Consider the following 17,400-nt stretch of genomic DNA (forward strand, 5'->3'; position numbering starts at 1 on the left):
CAAGGCGAAGGGAGGAGAATATGCCGCTGTTCCCAGCCTCCGCTGCAGTGCTCCCTAGAGTTTAGGCAGACCTGTGACACCAATGTTCAGGAAGGATCGTGTTGCCTTGGGGTCCGCGACACGTGCAAGCAAAGTGGAATCTAGTGTAGGACCACGATTCAGCCACTACTTTACTCTGAAGGAGCTGCAGCCCAGTTAGGTTGTTTCCCTACCTTAAAGACTCTTCCAAGAGCTGAAGGATTTGGGACGTTGGAAATACATCATCTATCTCTTAAAAAGTCAACATCCCCCCGTGCTTTATAACTCGGCAGTAATGCGTGCTTCTTTCCTGTAGTACCTCTCCCGCTGAGCCCTGCAGCCTGTGCAGGCTGTCAAGGTGTTATGCACATGAAAAGCATTGCTACTGAAATAAAAAGAGCTCCACTGGCTACTGTCTGTCTCTAACAAATTTGGGAATAGTGTCAAAATGTGTCAAAAGATGATGGCTGGGAACAGTATTTTATCTGCTCTTGGCAAACCCTTTTGAAGTGTTTTCCTGGAGCAGGGATCTCTGATTCTCTAAGGCTTGTTGATGGTGCCAGAATATGGTAGTTATATCGAGGTTTTGTACAGCTTTTTTTGTAGTCTTTTGTGTCACTGGAAAAGCTGGTAGCTTTTGTCCTCTGTGACAGGATCCTGCAACCTGAGTCTGACTTAGACCAAATACTGAGTATTTTCAGCTCCAAGGTCACAAAATGTCTTTCGTCTTACCCATTCTAGAGTGGAATGAACTTGAGTAGGGGTTTAGGACATGAGCTAGAAATAAGATAAAACAAGTTGCCACTATTTAAAGTAATTATCACATCATGCAATCTTTGGACTTCTCGTATTCCGTTGGAGTGGTGGCCTGTAAGATGGTTTGATATAGCGTGTACACGGTGACAGGGCTCTTGCGTGTGATTTGAAGGTGATAAAGAATCTGAACTGGAAAGGCTTTGTGGTCCTAGGTCTATGGCCTTTACAGAGCATCTCTCTTCAGTATCTCAAGAGAAGTGTTCTTTTGATGCCTCTAGGAGATGCAGAGTAGAAGACCTGGTTACCATCTCTCAAGAATTCCCTGATGAACAGCAGGGAATAAGGAAATAAATGTATTTAAAAATCAACAAGATTCACGAGCTTAGTCTCAGCAGACAATTCTTCTTGCTACCTGGCATTTGCGTGCTCCCCAGAAAAGAACTGTGTGCTGGTTGGAGTAATACTGTTCCCATGGTGCTATTTTACTGTTTAGATCTAGGCAGTTTGATTTTTCACTTTAGAAAATTGAGGAAAGTCGGATTTATTTATTTATTTTTACACAATATGTTGTAATGGATTGTAAAAGTAAGCTGATTGCTCTAACTGGAGTCTTTCTTTATCCCATGATGTGGCGGTGGTGGGTTGTGGCGCGTTTTTTTATTATTTTATTTTAACATCCTTAAAATAATTGGTTTCTGAGCCAATTAATTGCATTCTGTGCTTCTGGGTGTAATAAAACGCTTCAGCCAGACAGTTCTTCTCTTGACCACTCTGTACCTCTACAGACATGCAATGGTTTATTTTAAAAGCAGTATTTCTACTGAAAAGCAGAATAATGATGAACTCTGTTAAATTGCTCCATGATTCCCTGGTTCGTCATGCAAACTTTAAAGTTGGACAGCAGTGCTGCTTAGTTTGGTACAAGGACTTCTTTTAAGAAAAATAGTTATTTTATTTATTGGTGAAAACACTTGGTCAGGGTTGTGTACTGGGAATTCTTCTGTCTGGAATTTCTTGAAATTAACTAGATTTCAATAAGTGCATTCTCTAACTGAAAGCGTTTTTGCAGGCTCAAGGGAGAATCTATGGAAAACTTAAAGAGGAGAATTTCTTTGGACCTAAAGAAGAAGTGAAACTTGAGGCTCATATAAAAGTGCCATCCTATGCTGCTGGTAGAGTTATTGGTAAAGGAGGCAAAACAGTAAGTAGCTGAAATAAATCTTTTAGCGTTGTTATGTTCTTTATTTCATTGTGTATATATGTATGTCTTAAACATTTTGCTAAGTAATAGCTAATTCTTTGAAGTTATGTTAAAGCAGGTGCTGTTTTCTTAGCTGTACTTGTTAAGCTTTCATTTCTTTTAGAGTAGAGGCATGAGAAGCGAATCTCATAGAATGATTTATTTAATCTAAAAAATTGTCTAACAAAAATTGGTAGTCCCAGTCAGATCTTGCAGGGCTTTATTAATAGAAATCCAATTCTTCCATTTGGAATGAATACATTCCCACTCAAGACCTGCTTCTGTGAACTTTAGCTTATGCCAGATTTCGCTAATCTCACTTAATTAAAATCAAATCCAGTGTATCCAGAGGTAGCATTTCTGGCCAATACTGAGTGAAAGCATGATTTCTAAATTAGTAGGAAATTAAGACATGTTTAGACCTCAGTATTACAAAAAACTACACTTGTTTTTGCTTCAACTTAATTGATGACATTTCTTAGGCTCAGTTTGTTGCATAAAATCAAGTTACTGAGATTTTTTTCAATCCTGGAAAGGGGCTGGTACTCTCTGGTGTTTTCACGTGGTTGTAAGTCAGGAGCTAGCTGATATTTGCAGAGATGGTTCAGTCCTGGGTCTCCACTCTTGAGTGCAATGGGGTCTTGAAGTTAAGTGTTAGGAGGCAACGTGGCCTCTTTTCTTACTTGTGGTGGTAAGAAGTTTAAGGACAAACATCTCTGAAAAGTTGTTCATCTGAAACATTACTGATTAAATAATGCTATGCATTTCTAAAATGAAATGAGTCTAAATGGGTCAAAACTCTAACCTTACCTCTACTTAACGTTATGGAAGCTGAAAGGCTATTGAAAATGATTTGGACACTTCTCATCCTTCAGTTTGGAGTTTTTCATCTCGTGGAGATTCTTCAAGGAAAAATGTATAAATTGACTTTTTTTTTCCTCCCTACATTACACATTGTATGAGTTTTCTGACCTTAAACATGTAAACTCAACTGTAAACACTGCAGCATATCTTTGCTTTTTAAAATCACATATTTAACACCTTCTGTGCGTTGTATTTAGTCTTTAAAATGCTTCTACAAACGCAGAGGAGTTGGTGCTAACTTTTATGTTGGAGACACGAAAGGCTAATCCTGCAGAGTGCACGCTGCTGCACAAAGATGCTTTTTGTTAATGGGTTTCTTCTTTTAAAGGGAACTTAGACGATGATGTTTCTGTGGTCAGCAGTATCTTTGAGGCTTGGTGGCTGTGGGATATTTGTTTGCGTAGGATTTTCTGACTTCTACTATCTATTTACAGGTAAATGAGCTTCAAAACTTGACAAGTGCAGAAGTTGTAGTCCCTCGTGACCAGACACCTGACGAAAATGATCAGGTGGTTGTGAAAATAACTGGTCACTTCTATGCATGCCAGGTAGGAGGACTGGAATGAATTTCTGTATTCTCTTGATGCTTCCACGGTCTGTCTTTTATATCCATGTGCAGAGCCAAGGGATGGAAGACTTTTACTCAGGATACAGAAAGCACTGCTTGCCAGGCTCCTCTAGTTGTCTTGCTGCAATAAACTTTCCTCATGCCTGTGAGAGAGATTTATAACGATATTGCACTGTTACATAGGTAAAACAATCTCCCTGAATTCTCTCATTGATATACGTAGGCTCTGGCACTGCTAAAACTTTCAAATCGAAAGAAAATCCAAGTTGTGATTGGACTGAAATTCAGATGGAAGGGAGGTACAAGCCATCTCATAGGGTGCAGTTCTTGCCAGGTTCTATATATGCAACATGTCTACATCACTCGATCTGATTTAATATCGTAAAGAAAAGGATCACAAGATTCCTTCCCTCACTTAACTTTTAGTTCAGTCCAGTTTCTTTTGACACTTTGCTACAGGTGGCTTGTAGTTCAGGAAGGATATGGGAAGGCTGGTTAAGTCCTGTAAGTCTGGCCTTCTGGATTCCCTGTTGTAGAAAAAAAAATTGTTCATACTCTATTAAAATACACAGTGGGTTCTTGTAAAACATTATCTCCAGAGGAGTAAAACAAAAGTAGCCCGTAGCTTCAGCAACCCTAATGTTGTTAGTCATCTTCCTATGCTCGTGTGTGCTGTAGTACAGATGACCGTGCAGGTAGCTGTGGTAATTGGGGAAGGAAGAAAAATTAAAAAATTGCACATCGTTACTAACCCAAGCGTATTTTAACTAATGAGTAATCTTGTCAGTACTAGGAATTTAGTTATTCCAGACTTTCTTAATCCCAGTAGCATCTACAGTTGATTTGTAAACAGCAGTCACTGCAGCGTGGCGTCATGATGGGGTGTTTCTTCTTGTGTCCTCCAGCTTGCTCAGAGGAAAATTCAGGAAATACTGGCTCAGGTAAGAAGGCAGCAGCAACAGCAAAAAACATTGCAAAGCGGACAGCCTCAGCCGAGACGGAAATAAAGGTTTAGGAAATGGCCCATCAGAGACAGATGCCAGACCAAAGACAGACTGTGCGACAGAGACGGGTGGTGAGCACCTGTTGAAGCTATATGCAGAAGATCCACCAAGCCAATCACCTGTTCGAGGACCAGGCAACCGTTGAACGCTGTCTCTGAGAATGTATTCTTTAGGCTCTCTCAAACTTTTGAAACCCAGCTTTAAAATAAGGACCCCTTCACTTCCCTTTTGTTCTATTCTCACAATTTAACATAAACTCGTTAGTCTTTTTTTATTGTTCTTATTATTCCCCAACAATTTTAGAACTTGGTTTAATGAAGCTTTCTCTTCTGAGTTCACTGGTTTAAAAAAAGAAAAAAGAAAAGAAAAAAGAAAAAAAAAACCAACAAAAAAAAGGCATTGCTCTTATAGGTCCAGTTGTAAAAGAAGAAACACATTTGGAGGGTGGGATTGCGGGTGGGCTAGGGTTAGAGCAAGGGCATTGACAAGAGTTTAAGTGTTAGTCCCAATGTTGAAACAAGTGGCATTTTTTAAAAAGAATTTGGTTGCATTTTTACATAACACTGCCATGAATAACCTAAGGGAAGTGTTGAATGGTGTTGGCCAGGGCATAAAAAGATAAATATGCATTTTACTAAACTACCTCAGGCATTTAGTACCTCAATGAGAAATTGTTCCTTTTTTGCTTTTTTTTTGGTATTTTGTATACTTTATAAAGCTAATAGTTCTTGAGCATTTTATTTTTTTAAAAAAAAAATTAAAATTTGATCAGCCACCAGCCAGGAGTACTACAGACTTATCGGGGAAAAATATAGTAGAGCACTTCTAGCTGCTGGCTGATGGGAGTAAGGTGGGTAAAAAAACATAGCCTCAGATTTTCTGAGGGCTTCAACACCATCATTTGTTTAAAAAAAAAAAAAAAATTCAGTGAATGTTCAAAAGATAGTGAATGATGCCAACATTCTGATAGCAGCAATGCCGTTTAGTTTTCTTTTAAGATGGGATGAAAAAGTTTGTGACGGTACTTTTTTGGGAACAGGACAAGGAAGTGATGGCAAGAGGCTGGGGTTGGGGGAAAAAATTAGAAGGCTGCAAGAGGCTGAATTTTTTTTTTGTGCTACTTGATTGAATGCATGAACCCTTTGTGCCTTTGACCATCACTACCTAATAATGCTACATTTAACCATTTGCAGCCCATTTGGACTTTGCCATTTTGTTCAAAGAGCAAGCTTCATCTTCAGTTTGATAGAACACTTGATCTGCTGGAGTGTATTGCAGGCCACAAGGGTCTCTGCTGCCTGCAGATCACATCATACTGCTTTCAGTTACCACGATGGGGGAAGGTCAAACAGTGTTTGATCACATTGAAAGATAATGAAAGGCTAAGTTTACATATCCAGCCGCTGTTATGGGCCACACTAAGCCACTTTGAAGGTTTAAAAATATTACAAGGAAAAAAAAAAGCAAACAAAAACCAACAACCTCTCTAGCCTGGCTTATAATAGATGCAGCAGGATTTATGCACGTTCTGCAACCAACCATTAGAGGAAAAAAAAAAAAATGTCAAAAGGCAGGGATAACGGGAAAGTTACCAAATTTTTTAATTTCCGAATGTAATTTGAATGATGATTGTGGTAATAGTGACACATTCAAGTTTCTACAATAAACTTCAGTCTACCTCAGTTTAAGAAAAAAAAATGTGGCAACACATGGTGCATAAAGACTGCTGTGTGTGTGTGTGTGTGCGCGTGCGCGCCTGTATGTGTGTGGTCGACAGAGCCATGCTATTACCTCTGAACCTTTTTTTTGTGATGTTTTTTGTGCATGAGATGATCAGAATCACCATGCTGCACTGATTTGAGGGGCACAATGAGCAAAAACATTTGTTTCATCATTTTGTTATCTACCTCTTAGGTTCATGTTGAAATAGAGGCATTACTACATAGACTAGATCATTTTCCCAAAGATCATTGTTGTACAGATTAGATAATTTTGAAAATGGTCTGAAGTGGTTTTCCTGCATCTCTTCTTTACTAATTGGTTTAAAAACCACAAACTTATGTTGTAGTTTTAGCAAAGAAAAATGAGTTTCTTTTCCTTTTTTGACAGTGACCTTCATCTAGCCTTTAGGATAATTTTTTTCTCTTACAATGAATTTAAAATTACTGAAGTATGAAAAGTCATAGCATTTTAATTTTCGTTGAGGCTTAAGTCAGTCTGATGTTCCTTTCTTAACATTTGAGGAGGAATTGACTTCATTATTTTCCATAAAAATTATTTACAAATAGGCGCTGCATTTACATCTGATGATTTAAATACTGTCATCTCTCTTAAATTTCTAGACTTAGTATGGTAAATCATGTTTTTCTTTTCAGTTGAGACTTGGTAATTTGGAGTATTTGGGAATAGCTAGAAAGTAAATACTGTAAATGATTTCAATATTCACAAAGTATGGATCATTTTTCATCTGTAATGTGCCCCCCAATGCAGCTCCACTTGCCAGATGCCTCTGAATGGAATAAAGAGTTTAACTCCTATCATCAGATAAAGTTGTGTGGTGTTTTTGTAAGTTAATGAGGCATAGGGACAGACTGTTCCAAGTATTTGTGGTACTTCAAGTTGGTTTTCTGTCCATAATAATAACTGGATAAGGATGAACAGTCACCCACAGGTGTTCCGTAGCTGCTAGGGCACCCAGCAGCCACGTTACAAAGTTCGCACTTCCCAATACAAGCAGTGACTTCTGTGGCTTATAATTCCTCTTCTCCCCCCTCGTGTAAGAATGCTGTACAGTCTGTATTACAGCCTGTTTGTTTGTGGATTCGGCCTTACGCAGTTCACCTAGGCTGATCTGCTGCGGAAGGGATGTGCGCTCCACAGTCCCAACACAGGGCAAACATGAAAGAATCTTTTGAACAGGTTTGAAGTGAGATCCGAATTGCAGTTCGTTTTTTTTTTTTAAAAAAAAAATATTTTTTTGGCTGCTTTTTACCCAGTCCTTACATTGGTGCTCAGGGCATGATGAAGTTGTGTAATGTACGTGGCCCTAGGAGCTCGGATAGGCAGGAGCAGTCACAGCAGCAAGCAAACGCGGCTGCAACCCCCATCTTGCTCCTGCCACCCCACCCCCCCAAATACACACCGCTTGCTGGTGAGGTGGTATTGCCTCTCAGTTTGGAGCCTTGTTAACATTGTTTGGAACAGAAATGAGACTAGACGTTTAACCAAATGCTTTAGAGCGAGAGGGAGGGACTGGGGAATGAAGGAGTGCCATGAATAATAGAATTCTTTCTCTCTTAAAGAGGAGTGGAAAACCAAACTTGGTTTCCAGGCCCTTGCACCCTCCCACTTGTCTTCACAGCTCATTTTCTGGGACCAACCAGCAGAAAGAGGGAACTGAAGAAACGATGGCTGTAAAAGACACTGCGTAGGGAATTGCATTTCACAGGGAGCTCTGAGCTTGTTCTTCCATGCCGGTATTGAGCTATTTTCTCAGAGCCAGCATCCATGCCCTTTGAGCAGCGTGTAAGAAGTTAAGCCTTCCTCTGTATCACTGGTGCATTTGTGACAGCTAAACCCCTGACTGTTTTAAGCATTTGCTTAATCATGATGCTTTTATTTGCTTCTAACCTTCCAAAGCTTTTATTTCTGAGCTGCAATTTCAAAGGCATGCGCTCTGTGTGTTAGTTTCTGTTAAGTGAAGCATGTGTGCTGTGCGGGACAGCATGGTCTTGGCATGGTACTAGGGCATGGGATTCTTAAATGAACGTGAGGCATCGCGGAGGAGGCACTCGAGCTGGTCTGTAACAGAGATGGTAGCTCAACTGACGGACACAAACGCTGCTCGATAACGAAGTCCCTTGATGCAGTGCAGGAAATTAATGAAATGATGACAAAAGTTCCACCCTGATAATTGTTTCTCCTCTTCATCTCATCATCAAGGGATCCCAGACAGCCAAACCTGCATGTACCTCTGCACAGGACTGAGCGATGAACCTACAGACTCATTGGAAAAGCTGCTCGGTATTTTTATTTTACATGGAAATCGCCTGATCAATGGAACTGAAACCATTCCCAAGTGTTTCCCTTCTGAAAGGGGTTTAGTGTTGCACGGTACCGCCCATCCAGACCGCCTTTATTAATTCCTGCATCCCACCTTTTGAGTGTCAGGGCAAAGACTTGCCAAGTCAGGCAGGTGACCTGGCTGGGGCATCGCGGTAGCTCGGCACGGGTTAGGACTGCTCCTGTTAAATGCAGGATGAGGAAGTTCTTTCCCTGAGCTGGCAGTCCTGATTCAATAGCAGCCACTGGATATTCAATACAACTCCTTTTCACAACATGCTTTGGCAGTAAATTCAGTTATACTTTTTCATTTATTTTACTGATTTTTGTCTCCTTGGTTAATTTGATTTTTTTTTTTTGGTCTTGGTTTGCACGCTGTTATCCCTTTCCAGCTGTAAGAGTCCTAGTCTGTTCACACAGAAGCTGTTCCCGAGCTCTTTATGTTTTTTTCTGGGTGCTGCTTTTGCTGCTGTGCTCTTTGAGATGGGACATACAGGTGGGTACGCAGTTCTGGTTACTAAATGTGGGTTCACGTAATAGTGTAATGTTTGCTGAACCTGCCTCTATTCATTTAGTATTACTTATCTTCAGCAGCAGCAAAAGGCAAATGGTTTCAGGGAATGATCCGAAGTTACTCCCACGCATCCCTCCTAGGAGGAAATGCCTGGTTTAGAACCCATCATGCTGTAAGACAGCCAAGGTTATCTTCCCCCGTGTGGATTACTTCCTGACAAGTATTGCAGAGCATTTTGAAAACCTTTCTTTGCAGTCAGACTTAACACCAATACCTTTATTTCATGGGCAAAGATGTTTTATCTGCATAGTTTAACTACATTCAATAAATGTTCCTTGCTTAATTTGCAGAGCTATCTGCTGCCTCGTGTCACAGAGCAGGTGAGCTCAGAGGCAGTCACTCCTGAAAAAACAGGCTAAACAGAGCAAGAAAACACAACCACTCTGAAATGAGGAAGAAGGGGTGGGTTTTGGTTTGGGTTTTTTTTGGTTTTTTCCAAAAAAAAATGACCACCGTTTCCGCCTGAACAAGCAGCTGCTGTGCAGGGAAGAGATGCAGACAGGGCTTGAAGTACTTTGTGGGGCTATGAGGTAAAAAAGGTGAGCGTCCTCAGGATCTGCTTCTGTTCCTGCTTCCTGATGCATGGCACAGCAAGCCTCTGCAGAAGACATCCTGTTCTAGCAATGAAAGCACTGTCCTACAGTGGAGAAAAGCATCTTGTTTTACACAGTTTTGTAACCATCTTGAAAGCTCTTCTAACTGGTTATGGGACTGTGCAACAGTCAAAGAACACACAGCACTTCTGAAAGTGCTGAACAGACTGTTAGCAGCAAGTAAGGCTCAAGGACTAAGGAATTCCTTTAGAACCACTTTTGCCTGCCTCAGAGAAGCTGAAGGTTTATTACACTGCCACAGTGTGTTGCCTCAGTGTCTTCTTCCAGAAACCAGGTGAGAGGAAAACTAAGAGAGGCGCCAACTGCACTCTCAGAATGAGCTGAATGTTTTAATGTGAAGACAAGGAACTGAAGCTCTTCAGGGTTTTTTTTTATTTATTAAAAAGAGATTTGCCTTGGCTGAAAAACTGACTTACTGTCTGTTAACACACACTTACGTTATGCTGCTTTTGGCTTTTATGTGCTCAGTAACACCAGTTTTACCTCCTCCTTCAACTCTGAGCATGACTTGCTTCATCGTGACCAGAAGCAAATGGCTTAATCCAAGAAGCCTCATCTAAACTGTACTATTTCACATAGTTTTTCCTTGCAGCACTCAGGCCTCTTTTGCACTGCCACTGCAGGCAAGTCTTCCAAAGCTACTAGAAAAACAATTACTGTAGAGGCTGAGCATGAGTTTCAGGGTAAGTAGGTGTCTTTGCCCCACTCTTCTCACTGCAAACTCCCTTCAGACAGTGACTTGCCCGGGGACAGTGACTTGCCCAGGAAGCTCCCTTATGATAGGAGGAGTTCTTTGACTTTTTATGGTTGGATTTGATCTTAAGGGTCTTTTCCAACAGCAAAGATTCTATGATTACGACCACTTTTGTAGTTTGTTCAGAACTTTTTCTAGGCACATCCAATAGTACTGTATTGTACTGATCAACTGTAGTGGCCACAGAGTCAGAAATCAAGGTTCTGTGTTTCTTTCATCTGTCTTTCCACTCAGCAGCTGCATTAAGTTCTTGTCTCGAGATGATCACTGCTGTTAGGAGTCAATCCAAATATAAAGTCTTCTGGCAGTAACTGTCGAGTCATCTGGGCTAACTGGTCATCGTAGGAACCGAGAGTCCATAGCTTCTCCAATTCATAAACCTCTCGTGTCTCTGGCAGCATGAAATGCACCACTATGCTACCTGCACAGAACAGAAATTCACAATGCATTAACGTGAACTATAAAGCGCTACTACACTTCCAGCTGCACAAAAGCGTTCAAGTCTTCCACCCCCATTCTGGCTCGATACACTGGGTCAGCTGATGGAGGTCTCTTTAAGTTGCTGATTCGAGCCCCTGAAAGTGTTAAGATTTGGTCAGTCCTTTAACAGACTCTTAAGACTACAGCCAGGAGAGTGAGAGGGACAATACTCACTATCACAAGACTCCAGACCAAGGAAGTTACGACTTCTAGGAGTCAGAAGGACGTCATTCAAAAGAAATTTTACCTGAGAGTCACCTCCCTTAGGTTACAGATGGACTTTCAGTTTTCCTGTATTACCAACAACACCCGGCTATAGCCAAGTAATTTTCTTCTGGTGTGTTGCTCACATTTCCCAGGTGGGTTTTATAATGAAACAGGTCCAAACTTTGATATAAGTTTTTTCTTACAGAAATTAATTCTGTGCAAACAATACTAGGGAATGTTAATTCCAGTGTACTTCTAATGCACTTTTTTCTAGTTACGCCTTTAAATTTCAATTTGTTTTCAGATGTAACTATCAAAATCATTGACAGTGAAGTATCCAAGGCTTAACGTCACTGGCTGCAGTGCTCCTCATCCACCCATGCTCTCTTTTAAGCCAAAACACAAAGTTAGAGGGTGATATTCTAGAGCTAGCTAGTGAAGGAGAAATGCTTTCTGAATGCAAAATCTTTTATGTTTGTGTAGAGTTTCACCCTTGTAAAATAAAGAATTAAACTCAATTTCTTAGGACTGAGGTTTTACCCCATGTCATGGTATGATCTGGACGGTGGAAGTCTTTTCAGCAGTTTGCTACTAAGGCCACATACAAAGAGCCCTCACTCACCCAACAAAGGATTATATACACCTGAGAAAGTTGTCTGAAGTAGCTTTTCTCTTTCCACTACTGTTATCTTCAATTTATTAGGACCTCTTTCAGCCACTGAAGTTACTGCTTTCTTCTCAGTGCCAGCGATCTTTAGTAAAGATGTATTTAGTAACAACTTCAAGCAGTAACTAGAATTCCAAAACAGCAGAGTATATTGTAAACTCTCCACGGCAATCAGAGTTCGCTGTGAGATGTTTCCTTGAACAAAGAGCTCATGCAGAACTTCCCGTTTCTCAGATTCACAAATACTTACCAAAATCAATGCACAGCCAGTCATCTGCCTCTTTCCCTTCAATTTGAGTATAAGGATCACTTTCTTCTTTGTGGTGCTTGTACTGAGAAAAGAAACAGTGGCAGAAAACTAAATACTTTTATATATTTAAATACATATATTTAAAAGCATGGAAACTTAACAAATAAGCTGGACTTTGAGTTGCCTAGAGTTGTTTTAAATCTTAAATGGGCAAGATTACTTCATATTGGTTCTGGGGTCTGCACACAAAAATAAGCATACACTTGCAGCACCAGAAAGTACAGATTTCTCGGTGGGATTTAGTATCAGATCTGGAATCCTAATGCTCATAATTCCCATACAGTTACCCATGAATTTTATAGGTGTCCATTTTTTCTCAAAACGAATATTGAATACAATTGCTTAGCATTAAAATAGTCTTTCAGTTATCGGTTTCCTGTAGCTGCCATTACCACCAAGTTTTATTTTCCTTTAAGGTTTCTTTCATTGTTGTTTTTCGTTGGTTAGTTAAGGATGCAGAAATGGAGATGCTAAGCTTATCCTCGTCTCAGAGGGAAGGGGTTGGGGAGAAAACAAGCTTCAACCCATGCCGTAAGGAAGGCATTCCAAGAAGCCTCCCGTCTGTTCAGTGCATGCTCTCAACACTCACTGCAAGATGGGGGGGAAAGCAAAGCAGCACACAGATTCCCAAGCTATGAACCGCTGTGAGAGAGGGGAGGGGGCAGCTCAGAGCATGGCTGCAAACGCTTAGCTAGGGCAAGGTAGTTTGTTCCCTGTGCAACAGGATGGCTTTCATAGATGCCAGCTTGAGAGGCTCGGCTCTCCCCACCTAGCACACAAAGAATCTAAGCACCCACCAGAGCAAAGAGATTTGACAACTAGAGGCTCTCATACTGTCACTTTCAGACCTGGCCACAACCCACTTGTTTCTTTACAAGAAGCATCAATAGAAAAAAAATAATAATAAATGAAGTCAAGTGCATCTTCACAGAGCTTCTTTATTCAAATTTCTATTTGAAGCAGTCAATCAAAAAAATACAGAAACCTTTTTCAAGCTGAAATTAAAACCCAAACTAAACAACATTTATTTCAGCACAAGGCCACAAGGAAACTAAGAGCGAAGCTGCATGGCTCTTAACAGGCCTTTCTGCTACAAAAGACAAACTACAAAACAAGTAGTCGTAACAGCATGGCTGGCTAGCCCTCTACTGGGAAAGCAATTGCCACAAAGGAACTGTTCCTGGTTTTTCCCACACAACGCTAGCTGCTGGACAGCGGCCCCAGTTTGCAAACCGGAATGGAGAACTTTCAAAATGTAATTCACAACCTGTTCTACCTTCCTTTCTTTAAGATAGCTTGTGAGATAGCCTCAAAAGCAGGTGATTTTCAGAGACTCTCTGAAAGTCTGCTTAAACTACTACAGAGCCCAGCACGCCCTGCCATCACCTATGTAACAGAGGCTGGAAAGGCTGATCTCCACTGCAAGTTTCCCTCAGCTTTGTCTTTAAAGGCTGTGTAATGGTGAACAGGTTATAACAAAGTCAAGTGTTAGTTTCTTCCTCTCACGTGAAACCAGACAGGAAGGGGTAAGCAGTAGTTGGGACTTTGCCATTTACAAGCTACTGGAAGAAAAGCAGGAAGACCTCACGCTACGCAAGCACTTCTGCAACTTAGTGTAAATCACGTATTACCATAACGTTTTGCCAGCTGCTTAGCAGCACTCCTGAGCACACCTGCTCTGCTTTACATCTTAAACGACAACTTTATTTTTGCCCTGAAAACTTTCAATGCCAGGCAAGCTCAGCCACTCCTGAGTACTTGGCCAGGCTTCGCGGTTTCTTGGGATGCTCAGGAGGACACCACGTCTCCCCAGAGGCTCTGCTCTTACAGCCACCAGGAGCAGCCAGTTGTGGCACAGGCATGTTTTTGCAGGGTGGGTGGTGGTCACTGATCTCTTCTGGTCTGAGGGAGATGGAGAGCTGTTGATTTCAGACTAGCAAGTTATGCAAGTGATAGAGTACATACTCAGCACTTAAATACAGGACATTCAATCACACTAACACAACTTCGAGCTTGAGACAAAATTGTAGCCTGTAAAGATGCATCAGTTCCTGCAGAGAACACAAGAAACTCGCCTTAGCTGCTCAGAAAGGCACCGAAAAGCAAGACCGTCTCCCCCACTCCCTCCCTTCAAGTCTCACAGCTGAAACCAATGGGACTGGAAGGAAGAAAGTAAAACTAAGATCCAAAGAAAAAATGGGGTCAGGCAGGGAAAGAAAGTGCATGAAGAGAAGGCAAACTGCAGGTTGAGTATAGACAGTTGGTTGAGATGGGGACTAGGCATATTCCTTACACCATGCTTTCTAACAGTCAGCTGGCTCTCTTCTGGCCATAAAATGTCTCTCTCCTTCAGTCTGGTCCTTATCCCTAAGGACCTATTCAGTTTTACTCCAACGTCTATTTTTGTACTGAAAAGCTCACATTCCACCAAAGCCAAACAGCGCAAGGCTCCTGTGCAAGAATGGCTGCTGCTGCTGCTTCTCCCTTCCTCCTATACAGGCACAGTGTGGGGACTATTAATTAGCAGTTCATTTTAGTAAGCCAGCGAGGGGACCCTGTGCCTCATAATATGCCATCTTTTTTTCTGGTCTTGCAATACATCCGAGAACCTGGAAATTTTAGGGATTAGGGTTTGGCAACAGTCAGATTAAGCTGTTTTGAATGAGTGGGAACAGCTCTAAAGCTTGCTGGACAGAAGACAAAAGTGGACACACAGGTCACCACCACCATTTCACGTCATCTTTGCCACCAAACTGTGCTTATTTTATCACTGTTCTAAATACAGAGAAGTCTGTTTTTAAAATATATTCTCTACATTTTGAGTAGTACCGCTAAAGGCAAAAATTACAGTCAGTCGCTAGATGTATTCAGGACTAAACAAAGGATAATTAATTTCATCTTGCCTGGTACACCCCCATACATGCAATCCTGGGGGAATTCCTTTCACAACATTTAAAACCGTTCTCCAAAACCCAGAGAGCACAGTGTGAACTGTCTTACCATTTTCAGCATGTAATGTGCCATTGCATGGAGGTGTCGTGTTGAAGATCCACTCACAATTATAAAATAATTAGAGTATTTAATTTCTGGAGGTAGCTGGATGACACAGATGTCTTTAGCATTTTCTTGCCTCAGCAGAGCTACAACAAATTCAATGTTGAACTTCGGAAGAACAGTATCTGGATCAGACAGAAAAAATGATGCAGTGGTAATTTATCTTTTTAATTGCAAAAATCAACCACTTAAGATGACATAAAATGGCAATGAGCTGAATTATTGCCTAAGATAGCCACTCACAACGGAGTTTGGTTTGATACTGACAACGCAACATGCACTGCAGATCTTTAAAGATCATTTTTAAAACCATCAAAGTTGAGAACTAAGCACTCTTCTGGTAAATAACACTACCACTAGATATAGCAGCCAGCAAACATCAAAGTTTCTTTTAGGTAACTAACTTATTTCTTGTTGTTAGTACTTTAGAGTCAATGCTATCATCAGATAATTGTCAATTAAGATCAATGAAACCTAAGTACTTCAGACATTATTAAAATGACAAAATTAAAACTATTTCAGAATAATGCTTTTCAACAGGTCTGTGATAATAGATGGTGATGAAATCACTCTAAAATCTTTAGATGAAATCAATATATTGAAAATGGAGCTGACGTGATGCAGCGTGAAGGTACTTTTTATCTTTGCACCCAGTAAAGCCACTTTTTCCCTAGCCTATTCTGCCACAGAGGACTACTGTATTCTAGACAAGACTTTAGTCCTTCAACAGTTTAAGCAAGTCAGCTTAGAAACTAGTAAATTAGTGCAACTACCTTCTGTTCACACCATGAAATCAGTTTATTTTGAATTGGCCACAATTAGGTAGATGCAACTTGTACATACTTACGGCATAATTTGAATCTGTCAGCAATGCATGCTTGCCACTATAAAGTGAGCGTTAGTGCAGAACGAGCATCAGCACAGAGCCAAGCTTTATATTTACCAATATAAAGAAAAAGGCAAACAAAAGAACAATAGCTACATATAATTATATGCATGAATGGGGATGTGAAATTGGATCAGATCTCTGTAAATGAAAGCCTTTGAGCTTAGGGACTCATGCACTCTTTCAACTTTTGCTGTGGTCACACATGCAGAAGATTAGCAGTGGCCACTGCTCCTCCAGACACAGCGGTTACAAAAGTTAAATATTTGCCTGGTAGCCACATGTGAAGTCTCTAGTGCCTACTTAAGAGAACGAATGGTCTAAACAACCCCAGGCACATTCTGCCACGCTGAACGTCATTGTCAGATCTAGGCTAGAGAAGATTTGCAGAACAGCTACAACAAACCAGCTCTGCGCACGCAGTGCATATACCCATCACCAGCCACCGTGCTGCTGAAACTGTATTATGTACAGGGAAACGTTTTTCTGTTACAATAAGCATGTATCAGAAAAACGCCTCCAACTCAGCACCAGTATCCTCACAAAGTTCTGCACTAGCTACTGACTCCCCATGTCAGAGCACGGCTTAGGAAGCTGGTTCAGCACCACGGTTACGGCTCTGAGGCCTGTGCTCTTAGCCGAGATAAGGGCGATTCGGTCGCGCAGGATCCTCCCGCAGCTGCGGAGCGCGACTCCCCGTGTCCTCAACAGTCGCTTTCCTCCCAAGGCGTTACCCTCCGCGCAGGGCAGAGCCGAGGGCCCGAGGGTCGCGGCCTCCTTGCCGCGCCGCCTCACAACCGTGCCGGGCCCGCCAGGCCGCGCCCCGTTGCCCAGCGCCTGGCGCCCGCGGAGCCCCAGGCCTTGCGGGCCTTGCGCGGCGCCTCGCTGGCCGGGCCGCTCCGCACAACGCGCTCCCTCGCCCGCTGTGAGGCCGCGGGCCGGCCGGCGCCCTCGGGGCCACCTCGAGAGCGACCAGCCTTACCAGTCGCGACAGAACTAGCGCGAAGGACCAGGCGGGAAGCCAAAAGGCCCGCGAGCGGTGTCGCGCTCCGACAGGCCCCGCCGGCTCACGCTGGCAGCTCGGCCCCCACGGCTGGGCCGCCCTTCGCCAGGCCCTACCTGCCGCCTGACGCCGCTCCGCCGCCGCCCCCAGCGCCCCGACTCCGCCGCCTCCCGCGCCCCGCGCCGCCGCGCCGCCCCCACGGGGAGTCCCGAGCCCCGGCGGCCGCGGCAGGAGGGCGCCCCCCGCCGCGGCGGAGAGAGGCCGCCAGAGCCGGCGCCCCCCCGCCGCCGCCGCCCGCCACATGCCCGCCGCCGCACTGCCGCCACCGCGGCCCGCCCC

General features: G+C 42.5%; 2 protein-coding genes across 2 annotated transcripts in view; one reads left to right on the top strand and one right to left on the bottom strand.

Moving 5' to 3' along the window:
* The window catches only part of IGF2BP3 (insulin like growth factor 2 mRNA binding protein 3), a 113,972-nt gene extending 106,985 nt beyond the window's left edge, over positions 1 to 6,987 (top strand). Inside the window, exons 13-15 of the mRNA XM_080382181.1 lie at positions 1,844 to 1,975; positions 3,313 to 3,426; positions 4,352 to 6,987. Of these exons, the coding sequence (XP_080238307.1) occupies positions 1,844 to 1,975; positions 3,313 to 3,426; positions 4,352 to 4,453 (348 nt within the window). The 3' untranslated portion in view covers positions 4,454 to 6,987. The remainder of the gene's footprint in view (positions 1 to 1,843; positions 1,976 to 3,312; positions 3,427 to 4,351) is intronic.
* A 3,062-nt stretch (positions 6,988 to 10,049) lies between these two features.
* Positions 10,050 to 17,397, bottom strand: MALSU1 (mitochondrial assembly of ribosomal large subunit 1). The gene is made up of 4 exons (XM_080382209.1): positions 17,178 to 17,397; positions 15,119 to 15,297; positions 12,059 to 12,140; positions 10,050 to 10,875 (listed from the first exon to the last, which is right to left on the bottom strand). Exons 1-4 carry the CDS (start codon positions 17,362 to 17,364, stop codon positions 10,697 to 10,699), a joined length of 627 nt encoding a protein of 208 aa, XP_080238335.1. The 5' UTR covers positions 17,365 to 17,397; the 3' UTR covers positions 10,050 to 10,696.
* Positions 17,398 to 17,400: the final 3 nt, after the last annotated feature.

This window comes from Falco punctatus, assembly GCF_963210335.1.
Source record: "Falco punctatus genome assembly, chromosome: 4".
Classification (NCBI taxonomy): Eukaryota; Metazoa; Chordata; class Aves; order Falconiformes; family Falconidae; genus Falco; species Falco punctatus.